General features: G+C 42.1%; 1 protein-coding gene across 1 annotated transcript in view; it reads left to right on the forward strand.

Moving 5' to 3' along the window:
* Positions 1-3624: 3624 nt before the first annotated feature.
* The window catches only part of LOC311130088 (acyl-CoA synthetase short-chain family member 3, mitochondrial-like), a 39010-nt gene continuing 19916 nt past the window's right edge, over positions 3625-22718 (forward strand). The window contains exons 1-9 of the mRNA XM_084162751.1: positions 3625-4267; positions 5450-5594; positions 5671-5859; positions 6672-6806; positions 7899-8039; positions 8941-9021; positions 9142-9237; positions 10427-10578; positions 14996-15099. Of these exons, the coding sequence (XP_084018877.1) occupies positions 3846-4267; positions 5450-5594; positions 5671-5859; positions 6672-6806; positions 7899-8039; positions 8941-9021; positions 9142-9237; positions 10427-10578; positions 14996-15099 (1465 nt within the window). The 5' untranslated portion in view covers positions 3625-3845. The remainder of the gene's footprint in view (positions 4268-5449; positions 5595-5670; positions 5860-6671; positions 6807-7898; positions 8040-8940; positions 9022-9141; positions 9238-10426; positions 10579-14995; positions 15100-22718) is intronic.

Here is a 22718-nt window from a genome sequence, read left to right on the forward strand (position 1 = left end):
AATATTTTCCTCAGGACAAGTCCGATCCTGGAATGTTTTAACAAAAATAAACAAAAATATTTAGGCTGACTTCATCCAGTGTCCAGAAAAATGTATTTGCACGATATGCAACTATGTGCATATTTAATTAGATATCGCCTCATTTGTAATAAAACATTTCACAAAAACTGTAATACAAAAAAGTAGTATATTTGTGTCTACATTCAACTGGTAGAAGTTGATCGTGATATGATTAAGGGGGGGAAATTACCATATTAGGGTGTGGTGCCTGGACTTAAGCACAGGAGTTTATAGGGTATCAGCAAAAGACCTTGATCAATAATTTAAGGCCTGGTATATCAGACTGCAGAACTTTAGGGGTTTCAAAACTCACCGATTGATCTTTGGGTTGACACTAAAATAAAAACATTCATCTTAAGAGGAAAGAGGGGTTGTTTAAGCATAGTTTGCACTCCTGCTTTATTATAGGACAGTACTGCATGTGTTTACTGAGCAAACAGTCTTGGGTAAATCCATTTGATTTCAATTACTTTTTGACAGCATCCCTTTTGATAAAAAAAAAAAAAAAAACTTTCCATACATGTTTTCCCATTGGAGAAGTGGTCAGAAAGTGACTTTTTGGACCGGAATGCCAAAACAATTGATATCAAAGGAATGCTGATATCATTTAAAAGCTTACAAGCATCGTTGTCTAACTACTTTATTATTTCTTGAAAAACATTTATTTTTATTTTTATAAAAATTGTCCTTTTTAAACCTTTAATGTAAATGATCTAAAAATGCATAAACTCCGATTTTTTCCTATTCCCATATGTTGTAGCTTTTTGACCCTATTTCAAATCATTTGAGGTTTTTATGTTTTGCCTGCCATCCGTTGAGACAACATGCTCTTGAATACAGAGTGGGTGTCATTTCAATCATAGAAATATAATTCATAGAACGGATTTACAGTATCCCTTCAGACCACTTCAATTTAGTCGGTACACTATTGACATTTTTACTTCTAATTATAACCACAAAGATGTCCACCGGTCCACCTACTGTCGAATGTAAGCTTAAATGGTCATGTCTATTCTATTATCTATATTTCTATGATTTCAATAGGTTTCCTATGTAGGATTGACAGTATCATATAAAACAGATATTCCCATTCAAGTCAACATGTGGACCTCTAACCATCTTTGTGGTACCATTTGAAAGTAAACATTTCCATTTTATTCCCATTTTAGTACATTTATCAGCCAAAACATGACACTCACCCTGTATTCAAGAGCATGATGTGTCTCAACTGATGGCGGGCACAATACAAAAACCTTAGATGATGTGAAATAGAGTCTAAGCTACAACATATTTGAATATTATTTATTTTTTAGTTTACACACTTTTAGATAATTGACATTAAAAGTTTAAAAATATATACTTTTTTATATATTTTTTTTTTCTTCTTTTTTTTCAGAAATTATAAAATAGTTTGACAACCCTGTTGTTTGTAAGCTTGTAAATTATATACATCTCAACAGTTTATCTTTTCCAGTGATGAAGACATGGATGTCTCATGGTATGGTGGGGTATGCAAAATGGATCAACTTTGAGCACCTTTATCTCCTGAATGTTTTGACATTCAGGTCCAAAAGTCACTTTTGAGCACTTCTACAATGAGCAAATATGTATGGAAGCTTTCATTCAAATCAAAAGGGGTGCTGTCAAAAGATGATTGAATTCAAATGAATTGATCCGCCAACATTGCACTACTTGGATTCTGGATCTCTTTCTGTGAAATACAGGTTGTTGATAAGGTTCTGCCAATGCAAACTGAATCAACTGACACCCTACATTTCATTCAATTGATATATGAACTCATTTACTTGCAGGTTGGCACAAAGGCTGTGTCTAAGAATTACATGTTTAGCATTAATTGATGCCTGAGAAACCCTAATGGAAAACATTGGTCAGGGCATTTGTAAATCACATTGGACTGAAATGCCAGCCAGATTGATGAGTTGCTCAATCATTGTTTCCAGGTACCAGAGTCAACTCAAGATAGGTATTTTTCTGGGGAGTAAGCAGCATTGTGGGTAATTACCAGAGACTGGCTGATGACAGTGATGAAGTGCAGGGGCCGTGGGCAACAACATCTGAGCCGACAGCAGTCAATGAACCAGAGACACCAGTAGTGTGACGAGACAAAGATGTGCACAAGCAAGTCTTGTGTAAGCACTTCAATCAACATGTTTGCAAGATCTCCCACATTGCATTCCTCTTCACTCTAGAAGGTCTATAGATGCTGCAAATGCTACGGGAAGTGAGACAGCAATCATGATCAATAATGAAGTAAATTCAGGTTGTTCACTCTTGCACTTGAGGAGACAGGAGTTGACTTCTTGGAACATCCAAGATTTTCCTTAAGCGCTCTCCCTGTGGCCATTTTACAAATACCCTCAGGGCTTTTCCAAAGAGCTTCTAACTACAATATTTACCATTCATCAGAGTCCTCAATAGATTATTCAAGATCAACTTTACCCTAAAGGACCTCAGGACATCTGAGTGTTTCAAATAAACAGACATGGTTATTTTAGTAAGGGGACTGAAGCAGGGTACAAGGTGTGCACCTAACTCTGCTCACTGAACACCATTCAACATGCCAATGGCTGAATATATTTTTTAATACTGTTGTACAGACAACAAATTGTCTTCAGTTCTGTTGGTGAGCTGAGGATCCAGCAACACGACATTAGCAACTCAGATTTTATATGGAATATAGAACAAATATTTAATGTGCCCAATGCTCCATGAATTTGCAATGCCTTCACCCTGTTCATGTACTTATGCCTATATAATTTTGTATTAGAACAGAATACGATAGAATAAAATAATGTACTTATTGACTTCATAACATTAGTTTAACTAAAATAATTTATTGTGGGGGATCAAGGTATTTTATAAACTGCTTATTATGAAGACAATGTAGGCCAGCATCTTTAAGGTATCTATTAGGAAACTTTTGATAAAGCTCTAACTTTTTGTCACCAAGTAATACAAATCTGGGTAACACTTTACAACCTCTTCCTATGTTCTTATTAGGCCTATACTGTGTAAATATTCCTGCATAATAGCCAGGGCCGGATTACCGAACAGGTATGCAGGGCCAAACTCAGGGCACGCGCCCCCGACCCATGACAAAACGTTTAGAATTGCAGGAAATTAGCTTTGAAACTGCAACATTTTCTCTGAGCCTCATGACAAAATGTGTAGAATATAATTATAAAACTGCACATTTTTCTTTCTGCACCATGGCAAAATGTGTTGAAATACAGGAAGTTAGCTGAGAATCTGTTGTTGTAGCTGCTTAAATGTACCAAATAAATTATTAGTAGGCTAAGAATTGATGGAAAAACGTATTTAAATTATTAGTTCTCTGGGCATAGTAGCAACTTGCAGGAGTTGTCTTAAATCTCACCCATTCAGTGGACTCAAAAACACATTCTGGTCTAGATTATTATCTAGTTCTTAAATCGACAAAATCAACAAGAAGTGCATGCATGTTCTCTTGTGCAAGCACTCACTACTAATCTGAAGGGAATCGTGCCAAGATTGACTACTCTTGAGAAAAGCACTCCCCCTGACTCAACTTTCGACATCCAGTTCATAGTTCGCGTACCTTGAGACTATTGCATTTCCCTCTAAGTGTTGGCACTGTAGCCACTATAGAGTCTGAAGAACAGAAACACCTGGAGAAATCTGCGGATGAGATCAAGGGTTCCCTCTTTCGTCTTTGGCAGCACACCTCTAAACTAGATTTAAAGAGCGAAACACATTCAGTTGCCTCGTTTACCAACACTTCAGAGATGAGTCTTTTTCGGCCAACAATATTTAGTATGACTTTTAAAAATGTAATTATCGCAAATGTCAGACCAGACAATGGTATTGCTTGTAAAGGTTATTGCACTTTCCTTGCCATTCCAAATACCCGGAGCGAGAGAAGGCTAACGTTGGGACCGTTCAATTTCTATAATTCCTGGACAGCGACTGCGCAGCGTGAGTGGAGAGTTCTCTCATCTTTGTCAACAACTAACAAGCAACAATGTAACCGTTATTTCGCGCAACAATGTAACAGAACATACTCAACAAACAACAACATATACGACGAAGCTTTCAGAACAGCGAGGGATGACCCTGAAACGTTTTGGAGTGAAGCAGCACAGAATGTCACCTGGTTTGAGCCATGGAGCCGAACACTGGACAATGGGGATGCCATATTTCCAAAGTGGTAACTACTTACTTGATTCGTTTAAGTGCATCAATACCAATGAGGTGAACGGCAAATACGGGTTTGTTGCATAATGGTAAATACTAGTCATATTACAACCACTGGTAAAGTAACTGCATTCACTGGCAGTGCAAGTAGGCTACTATTAATTACATGGGAATTGTCCTGCATGTCATTTTCTACGGCAATTCATTTCAGTGCAATGTAGAATTCACTGTCAAGAGTTTCTAAACCTATAGGCGCAACAATGCGAGACTTCCGGGAACGCTTGCAAAACTGACCAGGCCGGGGTTTGAGATGTAAATGAGATAACTGAAAAAATCTTCCTTAGTTGTTAATTTTCTCGAAATCTTAAGGCACAAAGTAGATTCGAGCCAATGTTATTACTCCAACCTTGTGAAAGTGACAAACTGAAACGTTTTCATTTTCGTCAAAAATATATTGAAGGAGTGGCGTTGACGCCTTGCACATGACGTGTTCTGTGCACTACCGCCACCTACCACATTGGCGCTATACAATTTATCCTACTACTTGAAAGCGTTAGATGTTTGGACGATAGGTTTAGGTACACTGTACATACAGTTAGTCTATGACTATCCAATAGTGAAATATCATGCACTTGTACTTAATCATTAGATATTTTTTAATGGTCAGAATTAATTGTGTGCACCAAGGTCACATTATTAAACCATGCATAGCCGTCCGAAGTATTTGATGGCAGACCACACAAGATTAACCTTTAATTCTGCATGGTAAATATCCCCTATGCTCTCTAGATTGACCTCAGTGTTGTAATAGTGTTAGAATCAAGGCGTGGCTAGTGAGCAACTGTGCATGATGTCTCATCTTTCTGTGTGGGTGCATAATTAAAACAACAGGAACCCAGACACCATCTGCTTGTCTCAGCACCTCAGTACCTCAACAGAGCTCATAATGAGTTGAGACTCCCATTTCATCAAAATATCTGGCGTTGTAGACAGATCCTGTACGTTGCAGGAAAAACCGACATTTTTGTCTGTTCAGCCCTTATCTTATCATACACGTTCTCTAAATGTAGACCTAGCTACTGTGCTTACTGTTATCTTTGTTATTTCATAACATTGATACATCTATAGTGAACGTATTACAGTAGTTATTTAATGACAATATGCTGTCTCTAATGTTGGGTTTTCTCTGTGTAAGGTTTGGTGGGGGGAAGTTGAATGTTTGCCATAATGCAGTGGATCGCCATGTCGAGAGTGGACGGGGAGATCAACCGGCCATCATTTATGACAGCCCAGTGACTGGAACTAAGCAGATAATCACTTTTAGAGAACTACAGGAACAGGTAATAATCTTAACAAAACTTTTCACACTGTAGATATTTAATTAGAATGTAACCCCTTCCCCTCCTCTCTGCCCAGGTGTCCAGGCTGGCTGGGGTCCTGGTGAAACACGGGGTGTGGAAGGGCGACCTGGTGGTCATCTACATGCCCATGGTGCCCCAGGCCATGTTCACCATGCTAGCCTGTGCCAGGATCGGAGCCCCCCACAGCCTCATTTTTGGGGGATTCGCCTCCAAGGAGCTGTCTGTCCGCATTGACCATGCCAAGGTCAGCCTACCATCATAGCTTCACATTGTGTCTTTTTAGTTTGATGTGCTGGGATTCCTTCGTATTTTGCTACATCAGTGAAATGCAACAGTTTCAACATAATACTAAACATGTCAATTTAGTTTTAAATGGACCGTGCACCCAAAATATATTTAGGATTGTCTCCACTGTCAGATCTGTTTAATGGTTGAATGGTTAAGTGTGAAATGTACATGCCACATTTATAGGACCCTTTATAGAAGAGTTGATGGTCCACTTTCACAGTCACATAGATAGTAATATTACAGTAGATAAAGGTCTCACTGAAGCCAAGTGAAGTATTTTGTTGGAGGAATTTCATCAAAGCAGCAGGGATATTAGCCAGTATGCGACTCTAACGCTGAATTGGATATACTGAAATCCTTTTAAGCTATATAAGCCAGACCTTAAAGCCGTTTAAGTTCTATGCCTACAGTATACAACATTCAGAGAGGAGCACCTCCACCATGGCTGGGTAGAATTGATTAGCCTGTTTTATATTGTATTAGAATGAATGAAATATTAGAGACACTCATTCTATGTTGAATGAGACAGTAATTCCAGATCCCTTATTACATTTGATTAGTGTGCAAATAGTAATTGAGAGGTAAAATCGGTCATATTGACTTACAGTACATTACATAATCAGAACATGGCCTTTCAGAATGTTCTAAAGTACATTTCAGACTAATGCATTTGTTAAACTGTGTTGTATCACATCTCTTAGGTCTTGTTTCGTTTGTTATTTTTTAAGAGGCACCACTAACACACTGTGTGAATGCCGTGTCTTTCAGCCCAAGATGATAGTGACGGCCTCCTTTGGCATTGAGCCTGGCAGGAGAGTGGAGTATATCCCCCTGGTAGAGAAAGCCCTGGAGCTCAGCTCTCACAATCCCTCCAAGGTCCTCATCTACAACCGGCCCAACATGGTGAGGCCCATAGAGATAGAATACTGTTCTATGTTATGCTGTGGTAAGGCCTAACTCACTAACGTCAACTCTCTCAGAGAGATGCCTGTCATTTCCCAAAGACAATAGCTCTGTTGACATGCAATAGTTTTACATTATCCTCTCTAGCGGTTACGTAATGCTATTACTTCCTGAATAGACCACGAATCCGATTCCAGTGTATATAAATCAGATTATTTCAGCCGTGAGTTTGTATGGAGTTATGGATGGTTCGGCAGATCTGTCGCTCCTAAACAGCCTGTTGAAACAAAGGTGGGAGAGAGAACCGGTGCACATGAGGTGTGTGAGTCAATGCTCAGTGAATGAAAATGCAAATGTGTGTGTTTTTTCCCCCCGCTGTGGGACTGAATCATGCAACGCTGAGATGGGTACCAGGCCGTGGTGGGGAGTTTGGCACAGGGTCAGAGTGAAACCAGGCTGAACCGGTAGAATAAAAGACAGTCCATTTCCTCCAAAACAGCCAGCAGCCATTTACATTAATGTGTTGGCACTCCAGCAAACTGAAATGAGTTTCTTCTCAACTCGTACATAAAAACAGCCGAATCTGTGCTCAAGGAAATCATTCTAAAAATGCTTTGCCAGGTATTGCAATCACTCTCCTCAGGTAATCTTTCACGTCTATTTTATTAGTACCACTTATGTTTGGAATGTATCAGAATGTCTGGGGCTTTGCACCCAGACCGTGAGTGCTGCTGCGTTACCTTTATGCTCAATTACCCTAGTAGCTATTTTTGATTATGCAACACAGGGAGAATACTTTTAAGGTGATATGTTGTGTGTTGTCATGGAAACTGTCTGAGCAAATCACTACACCTCCCCTGTTGAAGAATAGTGAGCCCCCCCTTTATTTTGTTGAGGTCGGTATATTGCCCCTCTTATGAATCTTAAACCACTCTAGTAATCACTATGAAAAGGCACTTGTTGATTTGTGCACAACTAATGGCTCTGTTTTAATCTGTCTTTTATGTCCACATGGTAAAAATGATTGAATGTGTCTCTCTTGAATATGTCATGGAAATGAATGCATCTCTTCTGGTTGATTGTCTGCAACAGGAGAAGGTGTCCATGCATCCTGACCTCAGTCTGGACTGGGAGGAGGAGATGTCCACTGCACGTCCTCATGACTGTGTGTCTCTCCCTGCCAGCCATCCTCTATACGTCCTCTACACGTCTGGGACCACCGGCACTCCTAAGGTAAACCACTCTGACTAGACACAACACATGTTCATTACTGGAAGGAGTGTAAAGTCCCACCGGGAACAGACATCAGTTCAACGTCTAGGTTTGATTTACATTTGGTTGAGTTGTCAACTAACGTGAAATCAACATGAAATCAACAAAAAATGTCACCATGTCATTGGATTTAGGTTAAAAGTTGGGTGAATAAACATAAGAAATTCCCTTACATTGATTACTTTTTTCAAATCGAATCTGTTTTCCATTTTGATTCAACATCATCATATTGCATTTTTGGTTAAAATGACATGGAAACAACGTTGATTCAACCAGTTTTTGCTCAGTGGGGTCTGATGACTTTTATCACAAGGAAACCAGTCAATTTCACAGTTTAATGCAAGAGATGAGTATCATATGATGCAGTAGACTTTCTATGGCTCTGCAAATGTGATTACAGTTCATTCTAAACTTTACCACCATGAGATAGATGAGACGGTGTTTAAACCAGAAACGGTAGTACTGAATATGAGGTGAACCATGCAGGAGGTTGAAAAATTGCCCAGAGGCGTCTCTAAATTGGAAAAACACAGCTCCAGATAGCTCCCTTTGTCTTTGGCACCCAGGTAATATGAAATATCCACCCGCTGGCGAGGTCCTCCATTATAGCCTGCTGTTCTCTCAGACTCATAGTCACCAGTGAGATCTATGGAGGACACAGCTGAACTCCTACAGGTTATATTACCATACATGTTCAAAAACATAGCAAAGATGGCCTGACAAAATAGTTGCCTTGAAAAAGTTTTTTTTCCAGAGGTGATTTATACAAGGGTTTGATGTAAAATAAAAAACTAAACCTGTTGAGAGCTTGTTGCATTCGTCTTGCATCAACATTCGCCTCTTTTCTACGTCTCCCCCTCAGGGCGTTGTTAGGGACACTGCTGGGTACGCTGTGATGTTGACGTGGACCATGGCAAACATTTATGCCCTCAAGCCTGGTGAAGTAAGTCAATGTGAAACATCTCATGTGTTCTTTATTATTGTATTACAGAACATATACCATATGCATGCACAAACATAGTACAGTATGCATTCTCTCATCTTTCTCTGCCTACACTGCTAGGTATGGTGGGCAGCGTCTGACCTGGGCTGGGTAGTGGGCCACTCCTACATTTGCTATGCCCCTCTTCTCCACGGCAACACCACCATTCTATACGAGGTATGTACCGTAGCCTACAGTAGGCCTACTATAATGACGTGAACGGGTCGCTATTGGTCAATTGACTCCAGAAAAACAAGCAAACTCAACTTTCTCAAGGTCTTGTCCCTTTCACTCAGTGATTCCAAATGCCTCACAGATCACTGTATTTAACGATAATGAGCGCAAGAAAAATGGACTCCTAATGACGCATGATTATATGTGGTTTCAGATGACCGGCCTCTTGATATTCATGCGCATGATCATCATTGCAAATTTACCCCGGCCTCATTAAACCAATATTCACTGGCTTGAAAGGCCCAGTTAGGTTGGTTTGTGGAAGTGATTTGTATGAAGAGCTGCTGGTGATTCTGCTGTGTTTGTGCCCTGGGTAAATGACCCCAGGGGTTGTGAGAGAGGGGTGGGGAGGTAGGACTGCACATGGATGCTATCCGCCTCATTAGCCTTTTGGTCTCTGTGGCTGTTGTAGGATTGGTGGGGGTGGTTGAATTCATCAGCCAGGCTTTAACCAGAGCCTGTTGTCCGTGGCTGCGTTTGTCTTGTGGAATGCACTGCTCCTGTCTAACCTGCTCCACACAAGACCTTCTGTCCTCTCACTGATCAATACACCGTCACAAATATTCACAAGGCCCTCGGGTCTGTTGTTGTTTTCCCAGCTCATTTTAATCTGGCCCTTTCTCTCTCTCTCTCTCACACACACCTCTCTCTCTACTTACTGTAGCCACCTCGCCGACTGAACCTTTAGAGAATTAATATCGGTTCCACTCGCCCATGGGCTCTTCCTCACTACGACTTTTGTTGGTGCACAATACTTTCTCAATAGAGTAATCTTGTTTCTATTCATCAGTTTCAGCCCATCTGTCTGCAAGGCTGGGCTCCAAATATAATTTTGTCTCTTCATTCTGTTTGCAGAGTGAAAGTGTTAATGTAGTGGAACGTCACTTTTCACTGCGTAGGACTGCTCACTCGCCTTCCACTCTTTCCAATAGGAACAAAACTTTATGACCTTAGTACTGTTCTTCTGCGTGATAGTTGGCTGGCTGTGTCATTACTACCGCAAGCTTTTGTAAAAACAGCTTGCTCTGAATGTACCGCTACACTTCAATACCCAATTGGTGTGTTCATGTAAGCTTATGTCCTCAGGCTGTTTGGGTTTGTAACAGATCTCTCTCTCTCTCTCTCTCTGCAGGGCAAGCCTGTTGGGACGCCGGATGCCGGGGCGTTCTTCCGCGTCCTGTCAGAGCATGGTTGTTCCTCCATGTTCACCGCGCCCACTGCCATCCGAGCCATCCGCCAGCAGGACACCCAGGCTGCCATGGGGGCTCAGTACCCACTCACCAGGTACACTCACCACCCAATCCCCACGTACTGACATAACACTGCAGAGATGGACCATTCAACAACTGTCATGGCCAGCTCTGTTTTGTACCTTTTCTGCCCACTTGAAGTAGGCCTACCCTTCATTCCCAATAAAGGAGTGTTTTCCTATTAACGTCCAGGGACTGGATACCTTTCATCCATATCCAGTGTTGTCCCCCACTGGGTGAAGGTTTTGGCGCTGCCTGCCCACTCTCTTGTTAGTCTCTGTCCATCTGCTGGAGCAGTGTCCCTGCCATGCCCAGGCTCATCACTCAGGACCTGTGTTCTCATTTAGACCTGATTGAGGTTTAATCAGGATGGATAAAACACAGCGGCAAGGCATTCATTCCTATTAAATCATTCTGTGCTGCTGCCACGCTGCTAAACACACAGGGAATCACTGAGTGCTGTAGAGAGCCCCAGGCAACGCCATCTTTGATGGTGCCTGGTTCCAGGGACTGAAGTGATTGTTATCCCCATGGGAAATGTCATAATTTATATTGATAATAAATCTGTTGAAAATACAGTTTTGGTTCCTTAATATTTTGAAACAATATCACAGTCGAGCAGGTATAATGTGAAAATAGAGGGGAAGTGGTGGTAACTCCACTTATTTAGCTTTTTCCCCACACCTGTTGCACGCAGTCATAAAGCAGGGGTCTTTGACCTTTGGTTATAGTTTGCCATTTAATCATCTGTATGTGGGGAATTTGAAGGTATTTTGTGTGCTGTTTGTGAACAGTGTTTTGCCTCGACTGCTCCAGCCAGACCTGAGACACAAATCCCAAAGGGATTGAAGTCATTGTTTTCCCTGGACTTTAACATGACATTCTTTCTACTAGTTGTTATGATGGACTATGCTTCAGTTGTTGGTTTAGTCATGTGCCATGCAACATCTTTCCATGACTGTCTTTCTCCCAGAGGGAGCAGGTTAGTGAAAGACTACTGCAATTCACTGAGAGAGAATTGAGGCACAAACACAACAGCAATGAAATATAGTTTGTTTCTAGAATCCAGACAGACTCAGACAGTAGTTGAATATCCGGTTGACCTTTGTGTTTCCTTGCCTGGAGACAAAATGGACAACCATCAAATGTATTCTTCTCACTCCTCTACTACCAAACCGGTAGCAGCATTAACAGTCTGGGGCAGGAAGCAGCAGACACTAAACGTGTTATTACGGGGATCCAACCCAGGGTAGTGGGTTCGATCCCCGGGACCACCCATACGTAAAAATGTATGCACACATGACTGTAAGTCACTTTGGATAAAATCGACTGCTAAATGGCATATTATTATTATATTATTATTTGACAGCTCAGGAAATTGGATGTTCTCAGTGAATGTAAAAAGAACGCAGTCCATTAAGTTGAATACAATAGCAATTAATGTCAATTAAAACGTAAACTCTATTTCCCCTCTTTCTCATGAATTGATTATAAACTTGTAGTTTGAAAGGCAAGCGTTTTGAGAACACATCATTAACTATTAAGACACTCAAATGTTCCTCAAAGGACTCTTGCCTTAATTCACGTGTGAATGGTTGCTCCTATGAACTGGTTGTTGCTGGTATCTCCTCAGTGTTTATTGCACCACTATCAGTAGGCCATAGACAGTTCAGTAGTAATATGATGTGGGTGCCGTAGCCCAGGGGTGGATAGCATATGAAATATTCATCACTCTCGCTCTCTCTCTCTGATAAGCTCACTGCAGTAGCCTCTTCTCAGCTCCTAGCTCAGTTACGCCACATGCGTAGCTAATTGCACCAATTCCTGTGCTAAAATATACCACAGAGCCCATAGTAATTATTGCCGCCTGTGACACAGCCTGGGGAGAAGCCACTGCCATGGGCCAGAGCTAATAGGGTCTCCGGATACAGAGGGTCAGTGAGGTAGAGTCAACACTTCAAACTTTATATTACACAATTTACCAACAGAAATTAGGCTTTATTACATCACTTACCAACAGAAATGCTTACAAATAAGAAATTTAAAGTATAGCTTCAAATAACAAAGGTTATCTTAAACCGAGCGTCTTTCAGCCCCAACCTGTTTGCTGCTGTCTCCAGTCATCTCCCTCGAGTGTGAGCAGCAGCAGCCTAATCAACTGTTGGGACTGATTGTCCAGCCAATCACACACTTGATTGACTTATTATCCTCAGCTGGGCTCCATTAGCCTCCCAACAGGGAAGGTGCCGGAAAGGCGTTGGGAGGATAAATAGGTCCAGTACAGTAGGTAGCGGTGTATGCACCTGTCAGTTGGTTGCGATTCTCCCAAAAAACAAAGAAGAAGAAGAAGAAGAAGGCACTGGAAGGGCATGGCCAGAGTGCTTGCCTCTTCCAGCACCACAAAGCCATTATGAATGCACTTTCCTATGTGCTGCTTTTCAGAAAGTCAGATTTGCCTGTGTAGCACTTTCCAAGTGTTGCAAGGTGCAGACATGCCAAAACCACAAAATTGCCATTTTCAGGCCAGTATTTCATCCACTCTTGGTACTTCACGATGACTATTGTTATTACGACACATGAGCTGCTTCCGTGGAATGGTTCTGCACTGTAATGGCCTTGGAGCATTATCAGCGAGCTTGAGCAATTTTACTCGTCACCCCTTTGGAGTAGGAGCAGCGTCTAGCTGTACTGTTCAACCCACCCAGAGGAACAATCACAGCACCATGGAGCAAGCACCATTTCATAGACCTTATTAACATAGCCCGGAGCACTAACTCAAAGCTCACAGACAGAGCAGACTCTTACTTAAATGGATGACAAAGTTCATGACTTCAGTCAATAACATTTTCCAGCTTGTAGCACCAGGAAGCTTGGCTCACTGACTTCTGGCTTGTGACTCACTCTGCCTGTTTGCTTAACATTTGCAGGATTTATATCATGCAGTACCTGGGATATCATGTGCCATCTTTCAAGGAATATATGTGCGGTTGATATACATTCTCATTGCACATACGCAGCCACACACATACACAAGCACACACACATACACACAAGCACATGCACACTAAACGCAATTATGGGGGCGAATGTTTCCACTCATTGTTGTTAATGAGACACAAACTTCCCCAGTGGGACTATGTTAGGTATAGTACTGTGGGACTATTGTTGCCTGTCCAAGGCTGAATCTGGGCCTGTAAAGATATGGAGAAATGTGCTAGGCCTTCACCCACCCACTTGCATGAATTACACACAGATCCAACCATCCAAGGCTGCCTGTCTCCCCCCTCCTCTCCCAACATCTGTGGTCAGATTGTTCCAGAGTAGAAGCAGGGAACTCAGGGCAAGGTGACACTGGTGAGATTTAAATTTAAATTGGCATGCTGTGTAGAATACGGAGCGAAGAGCAGCAGAGTGATTCTCTGGATGTTATGTAGAGATCTGTGACCCTGCTTCCTCTACCCATTCTCATTCAGATTACACCAATACCCTCACCCTGACCCAGATAACAGACCAATCAGAGGAGGATGGTGGGAGAAGCTATAGGAGGACAGGCTCATTGTAATGACTGGAATGGAATGTACAGCATGGAACGGAGTCAAACATGTGGTTTCCATATGTTTGATACTGTTCCATTGATTCCATTCCAGCCATTACAATGAGCCCATCCTCATATAGCTCCTCCCACCAGCCTCCTCTGAGGCCTATGCGAATTAGAATTCCTTGAGTTGTTATGTGTGGCACGAGGCCATGGAAACTGTATGGCCTCAGACACTTTGGCAGCAAGTGAAGTCTTCTCTGCTTAATCAGACCATGTCAAGGTCCCTGAGTGAAGATTAGCATGGCTTTATCTGTATAACCACAGCTAGAGGGGGATTTTTACTTACTCAGATCAACAGAAACAATATGAGCTGTTTTGTGTACATGTTTTTGTGCAAGTTTGTCTGAGACTCGTAAGGCAATTATAGTCTAATGGGAAAACTCTATCTTATTGTTCTATTCACCCTGCCACTGGCGCAACTCACTTTTAGATTACTTGAAAACACTTAAAGGGAAACACTGGTAGGGAATCATTGTTGTGTTAAGAAAATTGTAACATTCCTTGGCTGTTATATTGTTTGGGTGATTCGAGCTGTGAATGCTGATTGGCTGAAGCTGTAGACCATATACCATGGGTATGACAAACCATTTATTTTTACTGTTCTAATTACGTTGGTAACCAGTTTATAATAGCAGTAAGGCACCTCTGGGGTTTGTGGTATATGGCCAATATACCATGGCTAAGGGCTGTATCCAGGCACTCCGCGTTGCGTCGTGCTAAGAACAGCCCTTAGCCATGGTATATTGGTCATATACCACTCCCCCTCGGGCCTTATTGCTTAATTATAGATCTACCACTACTCTGTTACACTGTACTGGCCTATAGAGCTTGACTGTTCTCTCTGCTCCTCCAGATTGAAGAGCCTTTTCTTGGCTGGAGAGCGCTGTGACGTGGAGACTCTGAACTGGGCCAAAAGGAGCTTTGGTGTGCCTGTACTGGACCACTGGTGGCAGACTGGTAAGACTTTCATTAGCGACTGGAACCTCACAATGGACACTCCATGTTACACTAGGACGATGGGTAGTTTTCTTGATACCGGCTATGGTACTACATCTGACCCAACATCTCCCCTATATCTCATTTAAAGGCTCAGAATGACAGAATAGTTGTAACAAATTATAAATGCAGGACCCTATTCTCTGAACACCTTTTGAGAATTTACATCTATTATAGTTTTAGTCTATTTTAGGGGTGTACTCTGAAATTGTCAATGTGAGTGAATTGTTATTGCGGTCTTGGTAGTATTTGATCAGCCCATTGACATTAATTTGGCCTTGAGAAGGTGTAAAGAATTGCCATATCTCCACAGTATAACTATTCCTTGAAAGCCCCCTGCAGGGATGAAGTGCATGGACTATGCTTCCGATTTAATTCATCCTTCACACTTATTCTGTGTACGGAACCCCAGAGGAAAGGGCATTTCTTTCACTAAGTGCCGTGCTAAGAAGAAGAATTAGCCCACAATGATTTGGGGCTGCTCTTCTCTGGTCCTAGAGCGCCCTAAGGCTTTCACTATGCTCCCACATCCACCCAATTAACTTAATCAGCTTCTCAATCTAACCTCATTAATACTAGTAATTTCAAAGCAGTTCATAATTCATAGACCATATGCTATGGTCTAGTAGCTTTACAATGGATAAGGAGGGGAAGTTCTTCTTGTTGGTGTGTGTGATTTATTTTGTATATAATACCTCCCAATTGACCAATCATCCATCATCACTGTTGTCTATATTGGTGATGTGTAATTGGGGTCTTGAGTGCAGGGCTATCCTGCATCATTTCACCCTGTTTCCCCTGTCACATTCTGATGACTTTAGAGTCGCTAAGACGCTATTAGTCACTTGGTGGGTGATTCCAGCCCATGTTCCAGGTAGCGAGCCATCGCGCGGCTCGATTACCCCCTGTCCCACGAAACGGTGATAAATGTGGTAGAGAAGGCGGCACGAGAAAGGCATTGGATGCCTTGTACGTTTTTTATTTATTATTCTGCACGCCTGACAGAGAATCGATCGGGAAGAGAAGACATATCTCTGTTAAATATAGAATCAATACCCTGTTGAAAAGACATGGACCTTGAGAATGTACGGGTGAGAGTGAGAGAGGATCCACCTAACACTGTCTTGGATCTCAGCCCAGATTAGCCTGTTTGGGGAGATGGCTCTTTCTCTCCCAGACCTCCCTGGATGTGGGTGTTGTTAACTCAGCAGCAGTAACCCACAGAAGTTACCACTCAAAACGGGGCTTTTGGTGTTTTACTGTGTCATCCACTGTAATGTTAGTTATCATGAGCCAAGGTGCCACAGTGCAACAACTCCAGTTGATACAATATACAGTATGAGTCTTCCTTTGTCTTTTCAGATGACCATTAGGTTGCTTTGGTTTTCTCAAAAGCCTATATATACACTGAGTATACCAACCATTAGGAACACCTTCCTAATATTGAGTTGCACCTAGGCTGTGGCAGTCATGACATTTTGTCAGCCGGTGATTGTCAAGCAAATACAGTGGGGGAAAAAAGTATTTAGTCAGCCACCAATTGTGCAAGTTCTCCCACTTAAAAAGATGAGAGAGGCCTGTAATTTTCATCATAGGTACACGTCAACTATGACAGACAAAATGAGAATTTTTTTTCTCCATAAAATCACATTGTAGGATTTTTAATGAATTTATTTGCAAATTATGGTGGAAAAATAAGTATTTGGTCAATAACAAAAGTTTCTCAATACTTTGTTATATACCCTTTGTTGGCAATGACACAGGTCAAACGTTTTCTGTAAGTCTTCACAAGGTTTTCACACACTGTTGCTGGTATTTTGGCCCATTCCTCCATGCAGATCTCCTCTAGAGCAGTGATGTTTTGGGGCTGTCGCTGGGCAACACGGACTTTCAACTCCCTCCAAAGATTTTCTATGGGGTTGAGATCTGGAGACTGGCTAGGCCACTCCAGGACCTTGAAATGCTTCTTACGAAGCCACTCCTTCGTTGCCCGGGCGGTGTGTTTGGGATCATTGTCATGCTGAAAGACCCAGCCACATTCCATCTTCAATGCCCTTGCTGATGGAAGGAGGTTTTCACTCAAAATCTCACGATACATGGCCCAATTCATTCTTTCCTTTACACGGATCAGTCGTCCTGGTCCCTTTGCAGAAAAACAGCCCCAAAGCATGATGTTTCCACCCCCATGCTTCACAGTAGGTATGGTGTTCTTTGGATGCAACTCAGCATTCTTTGTCCTCCAAACACGACGAGTTGAGTTTTTACCAAAAAGTTATATTTTGGTTTCATCTGACCATATGACATTCTCCCAATCCTCTTCTGGATCATCCAAATGCACTCTAGCAAACTTCAGACGGGCCTGGACATGTACTGGCTTAAGCAGAGGGACACGTCTGGCACTGCAGGATTTGAGTCCCTGGCGGCGTAGTGTGTTACTGATGGTAGGCTTTGTTACTTTGGTCCAAGCTCTCTGCAGGTCATTCACTAGGTCCCCCTGTGTGGTTCTGGGATTTTTGCTCACCGTTTGTGTTCATTTTGACCCCACGGGGTGAGATCTTGCGTGGAGCTCCAGATCGAGGGAGATTATCAGTGGTCTTGTATGTCTTCCATTTCCTAATAATTGCTCCCACAGTTGATTTCTTCAAACCAAGCTGCTTACCTATTGCAGATTCAGTCTTCCCAGCCTGGTGCAGGTCTACAATTTTGTTTCTGGTGTCCTTTGACAGCTCTTTGGTCTTGGCCATAGTGGAGTTTGGAGTGTGACTGTTTGAGGTTGTGGACAGGTGTCTTTTATACTGATAACAAGTTCAAACAGGTTCCATTAATACAGGTAACGAGTGGAGGACAGAGGAGCCTCTTAAAGAAGAAGTTACAGGTCTGTGAGAGCCAGAAATCTTGCTTGTTTGTAGGTGACCAAATACTTATTTTCCACCATAATTTGCAAATAAATTCATTAAAAATCCTACAATGTGATTTTCTGGATTTTTTTTCCTCAATTTGTCTGTCATAGTTGACGTGTACCTATGATGAAATTTACAGGCCTCTCATCTTTTTAAGTGGGAGAACTTGCACAATTGGTGGCTGACTAAATACTTTTTTCCCCCACTGTAACTGCCGGTTCTCACAGTGATTGACCGTTAATTAACATAAGCACATTTCCAATCTCCTGGCTTCCACACATAGCCTACAAGCCACTGATGCAGACCTTTGGAACATCTACATTTTAAAAAGTCTAATAAATCCATGTAATATAGCCTACACCATCACAATAAATCCATTATTTATTTTAGACTGGTCTAAAGAAACATGATATGAAGAAAATGTAGTCTATTTCAGAAGAACAGAATAGCATACTCTGAGTTGTCCTTATGTTAGGTCCTGATCTGGCTATGCCATATGGCTGTGAGCTACACTAGTTAATTTAGCAGACAAGGTTTGCTTAGAATTCCATGTCATTATTTTATAGTATGAAGAATTCAATTGAACATAGCTGAATAAAATAGAAAGGATATTTACTCCAAATGATTTGAGGGAGTGCGCACATGCGGCTATTCTGTTTTGAGTGGTTAACAAAGAAACAGGTACTCAGATATGCTTAATTTAGAGTTATTTATGTAGGTTTAGTTGTGATCCAAATGTTGTGCAATATGTTTAGATTTTTTATATATTCTAAGGCTGCATGATGCGACTAATGATTATTTGAAAAAGTTGCATGAAAGGCATGTTTTTTTGCTCAGGCTGTACACACTTCATTAGTCTCTCATTCACAATTTCACAAGCACTTGATAATGCATTGAATTTCCTGGCTGCATCCCCTTTGTAAAAAAATCCATTACTTTTGTGGCCAGTGGCGGTTGTGCCAATTATAATTCCCGAAGCACCTCTCACTCACATGGCTCTCCGTGATCGGGTCTTTCTTACCTGCTACAAGTGAAGACAGACACATCGGGGACGCAACTGTGCGCGTCCTTATCCAATTCCGAGACGCATATTGAAGATATTGGAAGAAATGTCCACATTTACTTTTCGTCAGCCAACAAGATGAGGAGGCCTAACGAACAGCAAAGGCACTAGCCTATGTCAATCTACTATCCCCATAGTGCAAAAGTTGACCTATTCTATTGTGTGCGAGAAATAAATATTCCAAAAATAGTCTGGGACAGTTGTAGGATGCGATAAATCCCAAATTAATACAACCACTAGCATCAAAAAAACTGTTTTAAGCAATGAGCCTGATGCAACAGATGAGAACGTTTAGCTTAAAATGTTGATAAACTATTAGGCTATTTCTTCACATTATAAGTGCAGCAATGTGCACACGGCAGTAGGCTATAAGCCCAAATGTTCCATTAGCAGGAAAACACCATTCTCAAAGTGACCACAAATGTGATTATGCATGTAATGCTTTTATTATAATGGTGCATTTTTATGGTGGAAATTATCTTCCCCAAACTTGAAACTCACGCGCTGCGTATGTATGCAAGTTAGGCTCTACACCTGTTGTAAAGCGGATTAATGTGCTTCACTTAAAAAAGTTATTTGCCCACTTTAGTTGTGATACAAACCTTATCAAAACATATAGGCCTATGGGCTAGGCTACATAAGGTGTGGGACTATTATTTGAAAAAGTTGCAAAAAAGCATGTGCTCTTTCTTGCCTTAAGCTGGGCATCATTCACAAGTGATAAGATATAATTCACAAGTGATAGGCTAAAATTGTCACCCATCACACTATTCTTGATTGAATCTTGTCTTTACATATACTAAATAATATACAGTGCATTCTGAAAGTATTCAGACCCCTTGACTTTTCCCACATTTTGTTAGGTTACAGCCTTATTCTAAAATGTATTAAATAGTTTTTCCCCCTCATCAATACACACAATACCCCATAATATTTTTTGAAATATCACATTTACATAAGTATTCAGACCCTTTGCTATGAGACTCGAAATTGAGCTCAGGTTCATCCTGTTTCCATTGATCATCCTTGAGATGTTTCTACTACTTGATTGGAGTCCACCTGTGGTAAATTCAATTGATTGGACATGATTTGGAAAGGCACACACCTGTCTATATAAGGTGCCAACGTTGACTAAACGGTCACTGGGAATTTGACTGCCGTCATGACTCGTGACCGCCGGTGTGGCGGTCACCATAACAGCCCAAGTTGCACCCCCTTTTGCCCTCAGAACAGCCTATATTATTCTGGGCATGGACTCTACAAGGTGTCCAAAGCGTTCCACAGGGATGCTGGCCCATATTGACTCCAATGCTTCCCACTGTTGTGTCAAGTCGGCTGGTTGTCCTTTGGGTGATGGACCATTTTAGATGCACACGGGAAACTGTTGAGCCTGGAAAAAAAAAACAGCAGCGTTGCAGTTCTTGACACAAACCGGTGCGCCTGGCATCTACTACCATACCCTGTTCAAAGGCACTTAAATATTTTGTCTTTCCCATTCACCCTCTGAATGGCATACATAAACAATCCATGTCTCAATTGTCTCAAGCCTTAAAAACCCTTCTTTAACCTGTCTCCTCCCTTTCATCTACACTGATTGAAGTGGATTTAACAAGTGACATCAATAAGGGATTATAGCTTTCACCTGGATTCACCTGGTCAGTCTATGTCATGGAGAGAGCAGGTGTTCTTAATGTTTTGTATACTCAGTGTATACGGAAGCCTGTAGGAGTGCATCGTTTTTGCCTGAAATCGATGGTGCTTTGCCCCATAGTTAAGGTCAATTCAATTTCAATTCCAGTCGATTCTGAAAATGAATTTAATGTAGCTGGTGAACTGGAAAAACAGAGGAAATGTCAAATTGATCAATTGAACCTCCATTAATTCCACTAGAGCTAACCGATTTGAAATGGAATTGACCCCTCTCTTTGACTGCACTCTCCTCATATTTCACTGATCAGTCATGAGTGCAGTTTTAGCAGGCACGCCACACAGACATTATTACGTAAGGCTTTTTGGCAAGGGTGTAAATCTGCTCTGAGGGGCCAAGGGGGATGAGTGATCGACATCATTTACATTTACATCCCAGCGTGTGGCCCTGACACACACACTCACACACACACACAGTTTAGAAAGCGAGGAGATAGATCAAAGACTGCCTCCTACTGGTTGGCTGGTACAGTGTGATCTGAATGCCCAGATGCCACACAGGCACACACACACACACACAGTTCAGATGAGTGTAAAGCCACTGGCTGTCTCCGTACTGTCTCCACTTCTACTCTTCCTGTCTGTAGGAGTGTCTCAGAGCCTATCCGGTACGGAGCTCAGAGGACAGGGGTTTATGAAACATTTATCAGTCTGGATGTCTTGTCATTTGTGTCTAGCTCGTCCATTCTCTTTGTGTGTGTGTGTCCGTGTGTGTGTGTCCGTGTGTGTGTGTCTGCGCCCAGTTCCTCTCCGGCTCTCTAACTCTCCTAGGAGGTGGTTCTTCTCCATAGCTGTGGTGTTGATGTGAGGTTTATCAGAGACGACAGGCTGATTCTCAGAGCATATCCTTGGGGCTCTCTCTGTCAGTCCTAGACCTGAGGGGGTATGATAGGATTCCTTCACACTGTCCGCCTATGGTTTGCTGAAGTTCAGTCAAACCTCAGACTGCTGATAGAAGGTTGATTTGCATTTTAATGAGGGAAATAAGTATTTGACCACTCTTCAAAACATGACTTAGTACGTGGTGGCAAAACCCTTGTTGGCAATCACAGAGGTCAGACGTTTCTTGTAGTTGGCCACCAGGTTTGCACACATCTCAGGAGGGATTTTGTCCCACTCCTCTTCGCAGATCTTCTCCAAGTCATTAAGGTTTCGAGGCTGACGTTTGGCAACTCGAACCTTCAGCTCCCTCCACAGATTTTCTATAGGATTAAGGTCTGGAGACTGGCTAGGCCACTCCAGGACCTTCATGTGCTTCTTTTTGAGCCACTCCTTTGTTGCCTTGGCCGTGTGTTTTGGGGTCATTGTCATGCTGGAATACCCATCCACTACCCATTTTCAATGCCCTGGCTGAGGGAAGGAGGTTCTCACCCAATATTTGACAGTACATGGCCCCGTCCATTGTCCCTTTGATGCGGTGAAGTTGTCCTGTCCCCTTAGAAGAAAAACACCCCCAAAGCATAATGTTTCCACCTCCATGTTTGACAGTGGGGATGGTGTTCTTGGGGGTGTCATAGGCAGCATTCCTCCTCCTCCAAATACGGCGAGTTGAGTTGATGCCAAAGAGCTCAATTTTAGTCTCATCTGACCACAACACTTTCACCCAGTTCTCCTCTGAATCATTCAGATGTTCATTGGCAAACTTCAGACGGGCCTGTATATGTGCTTTCTTGAGCAGGGGGACCTTGCGGGCGCTGCAGGATTTCAGTCCTTCACGGCGTAGTGTGTTACCAATAGTTTTCTTGGTGAATACGGTCCCAGCTGCCTTGAGATCATTGACAAGATCCTCCCGTGTAGTTCTGGGCTGATTCCTCACCGTTCTCATGATCATTGCAACTCCACGAGGTGAGATCTTGCATGGAGCCCCAGGGAGAGGGAGATTGACAGTTATTTTGGGTTTCTCCATTTGC

Source organism: Coregonus lavaretus, assembly GCF_964263955.1.
Source record: "Coregonus lavaretus genome assembly, chromosome: 5".
NCBI lineage: Eukaryota > Metazoa > Chordata > Actinopteri > Salmoniformes > Salmonidae > Coregonus > Coregonus lavaretus.